Source organism: Halyomorpha halys, unplaced genomic scaffold (assembly GCF_000696795.3).
Source record: "Halyomorpha halys isolate HHAL.00 unplaced genomic scaffold, Hhal_1.1 Scaffold1003.1, whole genome shotgun sequence".
In the NCBI taxonomy this organism is placed as follows: Eukaryota; Metazoa; Arthropoda; class Insecta; order Hemiptera; family Pentatomidae; genus Halyomorpha; species Halyomorpha halys.
In genome coordinates this window covers 125,654-129,251 of record NW_027106990.1, presented here as the reverse complement: position 1 = coordinate 129,251, position 3,598 = coordinate 125,654, and the positions used below count along the sequence as shown (strand labels likewise).

Here is a 3,598-nt window from a genome sequence, read left to right as displayed (position 1 = left end):
AACGAAAGAGGTTTGGGCTGAAGGAGACTACATAAGCGAAGAACTCCAAGAGCTATCGGATAAACAAGACTAGGCAAGGCAGCTGGATTCGATGAAATTACCCCGGAAATGATTAAGTACATGGGCAACAAAGGCTAAGAGATGTTCCCCCATTTTTTGAACCTGGTCTGGAAGAAGAAGATCCCAAGAGACTGGGAAGTAGCGATGTTTGTGCCCATTCACAAAAAGGGACAATCGGGAGTGCAGCGACCATCGGGGAATATCTCTTCTCAGTATGCCTGCAAAAGTCTACTCTAGAGTTCTAGAAACATGTGTGAGGAGAATAGTCGATTGCCAACTACGAGAACAGTATGGCTTCAGGAATAAGAGAAGCATGCAGGATCTCACCTTCACGATGTGATAAATAACAGAAAAAACTGCTGAGAAGGACAAAGAGCTTTCCATCTACTTCGTGGAACTCAAGAAAGCTTTTGACAGAACAAAGACATAGAGAGGGCATTGTCTAAGCGGGGTATAGACCGTAGAAAAACATTGGCGGTGATAAGCCTATAAAATGATGAGGTATGAGATCAAAACCAGAACCCCATTTCAAAAGAATTTGAGACTACATTGGGTATCTGACAGGGATGTAGTCTAAGTCCGTTGCTCTTCATCATGGTTTTAGAATTGGCACTAAGGAGGACCAAGTCGATAATGAGGAAATTCCAGCTAGGGCACAGAAACCTGGACCCTACCATGTTTTACCTATTGGTCTTCGCTGACGACCTCGTCTTACTTGCTGCCAATGACTGAGACCTCCAACATAACATTAATGTCCTCTAAGAGGAATTATCAACAATAAATATGAAGATTAATCTGAGGAAGACTAAATGCATGAGAATTGGAAAGAAACCTCGAAGGATATTGACTGGAGGACAGAGATTAGAACATATCGAGTTTTAAATATCTAGGAGCTCATCTCAATGAAGGTGGTTACATTGACAAAGAATTGGAGCAGCAGGGAAGATGTTCAGTATAGTCAGACGGTGTCTCCCAGGAAGTAGAGAGGTAAGAAAGCAGACCACACTAGCCGTCTATAAATCGACCATCCTTCCTATCCTATCTTAATCTTCAGAATCGTGAACCCTTACCTCAAAACACAGCAGTCAGTTACAAGCCATTAAAATGAGGTATCTGCGAAAAATAGAAAGACACGGAGAAATAGGATACGGAACACCACCATACGGGCTAATTTCGACGTCAGGCCAACCGAGACCATTCTGGAGGAGCACAAACTAAGATGTTTAGGACATCTTCGTAGGGTGGATCCAGATAGAAACGCCAAGAAAACTAATCTATCTGAAGGTCTGAATCTATTAAAATAAGTCAATAAGAATCGAATAGATTTAATCTGTTGATTACACATCATCATCATTGTCATTCCTGCTTCTAACGCTGTGTGCTGTGAGAATCCCGTTTGTAGATTCTAGCCTAAATAACTAACTCTCTTCTCCTACTCTAATCCATTCCACATTTTATGAATGCCTCCCTTACACTGTTCTCACAGGAGATGCAGGGCCTTCCTCTGTGTTTTTTCCCTTCCTTGTGGGTCTCGTAACCCAAGAGAGCGGGTTCTTCCCGTATTCATTTCGATTCGATTCATATTAACCTATTTTAATAGATTCAGATCTATTCAAGACAATCGATTCAATAAAATCAATCTGCCATGATAGTAAAATAATTATGAAAACCATTTATTATCAAAACTAGGTATATAACCATAACAATGCCACAAGAAAAATTTGTATGAAAAAAGGCATGACAGGTGACTAACACCTGTCGTGCCATCGTTCAGGAAGGCATTGCTGTTTTAGAATTAACAGGTGCTCTTGAAACAGCTAACTTGCGATCTTGAAACGACTGATCTCTATTAAACCATTTATTTTGCAACAATTACACCTTTCGTAGATGTTGTTATGGTGGATATGGAAACAAGTATCCACTGTAGGTAGTTCACCTAGGAGTTTTTATCTGTGGTGTCTACCAGAATTATGTACTGCTACGAGTTCTGATGAAAGAAAAAATTAATATATTAAAAGTAGATGTCAATAAAGTTTTTTTTTACTTAAACATACCCTCGATTGCAGAATGATCCCGTATATATCAGCTAGAGAAAAGAAAATTGATAAGACATCTGAGGGCAGGCTCAGTTCTCCAGTGGCTACCAGAGAATTGAGTCGAGACATTGCCTTTTCTATGTCTTTGGTAGGGAATCTGAAGTCCTCCGCCAACCAGAGCCTGAGGTGCTTGGACTGCAGTTGATGGTTGCGGTTCAAGCATTCGGCCAGGGCGGAACAAGCCGTCACATCTCCAGTGACTAAACAGTTGATGAGAGACAGAAGAAGAGCCTGTGTCCTAGTGAGTTCTATTACATTGGAGGTGATCGGCCTGTAGCTGTACATAGCAGCTCCATACGTGATACCAGATTGCAGCATACTCAAGCTTACGTTGGGGCACAGGGAGCTCACCAGCGTTTTTTGTCGGCAGTTGGTAGAAGACGTTTCTACACACTGAAAAATATACAATTATAATGATATCATTACTTGATCTGCCACCATTTAATCAGAATATTAGTGAAATAATCTACAAGACTAACCTAATTCTGCTAACTAATTGTACAGATGAATAAGGTTCAGTCAATCGAAAAAATCTTTGCAAATAATTTTTAAAATTTCGATTCTATTGATACGTTCGAGTATACCGAAACCAAAAAAAGAAGTAAAATTTTAGGTCTTTGTTTCGATTTTTCGCCTATAAATGCTAAGCGTTGGATCCTAGTGAAAAATCATATGTATGGTATGAACCATAACGTATTAATGGAGCGAAGTGATATGATCGTAAACCAGATAGTTGCTTGGTCTTCAATTGCTGGTCTGTAGACAGAACAGATATACAACATATACACCACTATACCACTTTACCACATTATTACTTTATGTTACTCATTCTACGCATAATTTAATGCACTTTTAAAGCTTAACTAATATGATAGAGTGCTCCGTTTAGGAGTTATAGTTGAAAACAAAATTTTTTTTAAGATTACTTTTTTTTATTTATTGATAGATATTACAATCTGCCAAACAGTTGTGGGCAATAGGTAATAGTGATAAATGATCTCATACATACTATAATAAAAAAAATTAAAAAATAAATAAAAAAACTAAAAAACAAAACAAAAAAAAAACTCTTAAAATATATAGAAACAAAAGAATAAACAAAATGAACATAATCAAACTATCTGTTTGAAAAACAAATAAATAAAATAACATAATGATAAAATAATATATACAATATTTACACAATCGACCTGGGGATCCCTGAGCCCACTATTTCTGCTACGTGTGAGGGGTAGAGCTGAGCTCAAAAGATCCCAGCGCATCCCTCTCGCCGCATCACTGGTAATGAGCCAGTGGAGGCTGAGTAAGTGTGCTAAAGCCGCAAACACTCAACCTGAGTGGAGAATCATTGCCAGAACTCCAATTATCCATTTTTATTTTAATAAGTCTCTTGGCCACTGCCGTTTCAACCTTCTAGGTGGGCTGTAGGGATGGGTGGAACT

General features: G+C 38.7%; 1 protein-coding gene across 1 annotated transcript in view; it reads right to left on the bottom strand.

Moving 5' to 3' along the window:
• LOC106687737 (ankyrin-1) overlaps nucleotides 1-3,598 on the bottom strand; it is a 15,914-nt gene that overhangs the window by 5,485 nt on the left and 6,831 nt on the right. Inside the window, exon 3 of the mRNA XM_014431774.2 lies at nucleotides 2,115-2,549. Within this exon, the coding sequence (XP_014287260.1) occupies nucleotides 2,115-2,549 (435 nt within the window). The remainder of the gene's footprint in view (nucleotides 1-2,114; nucleotides 2,550-3,598) is intronic.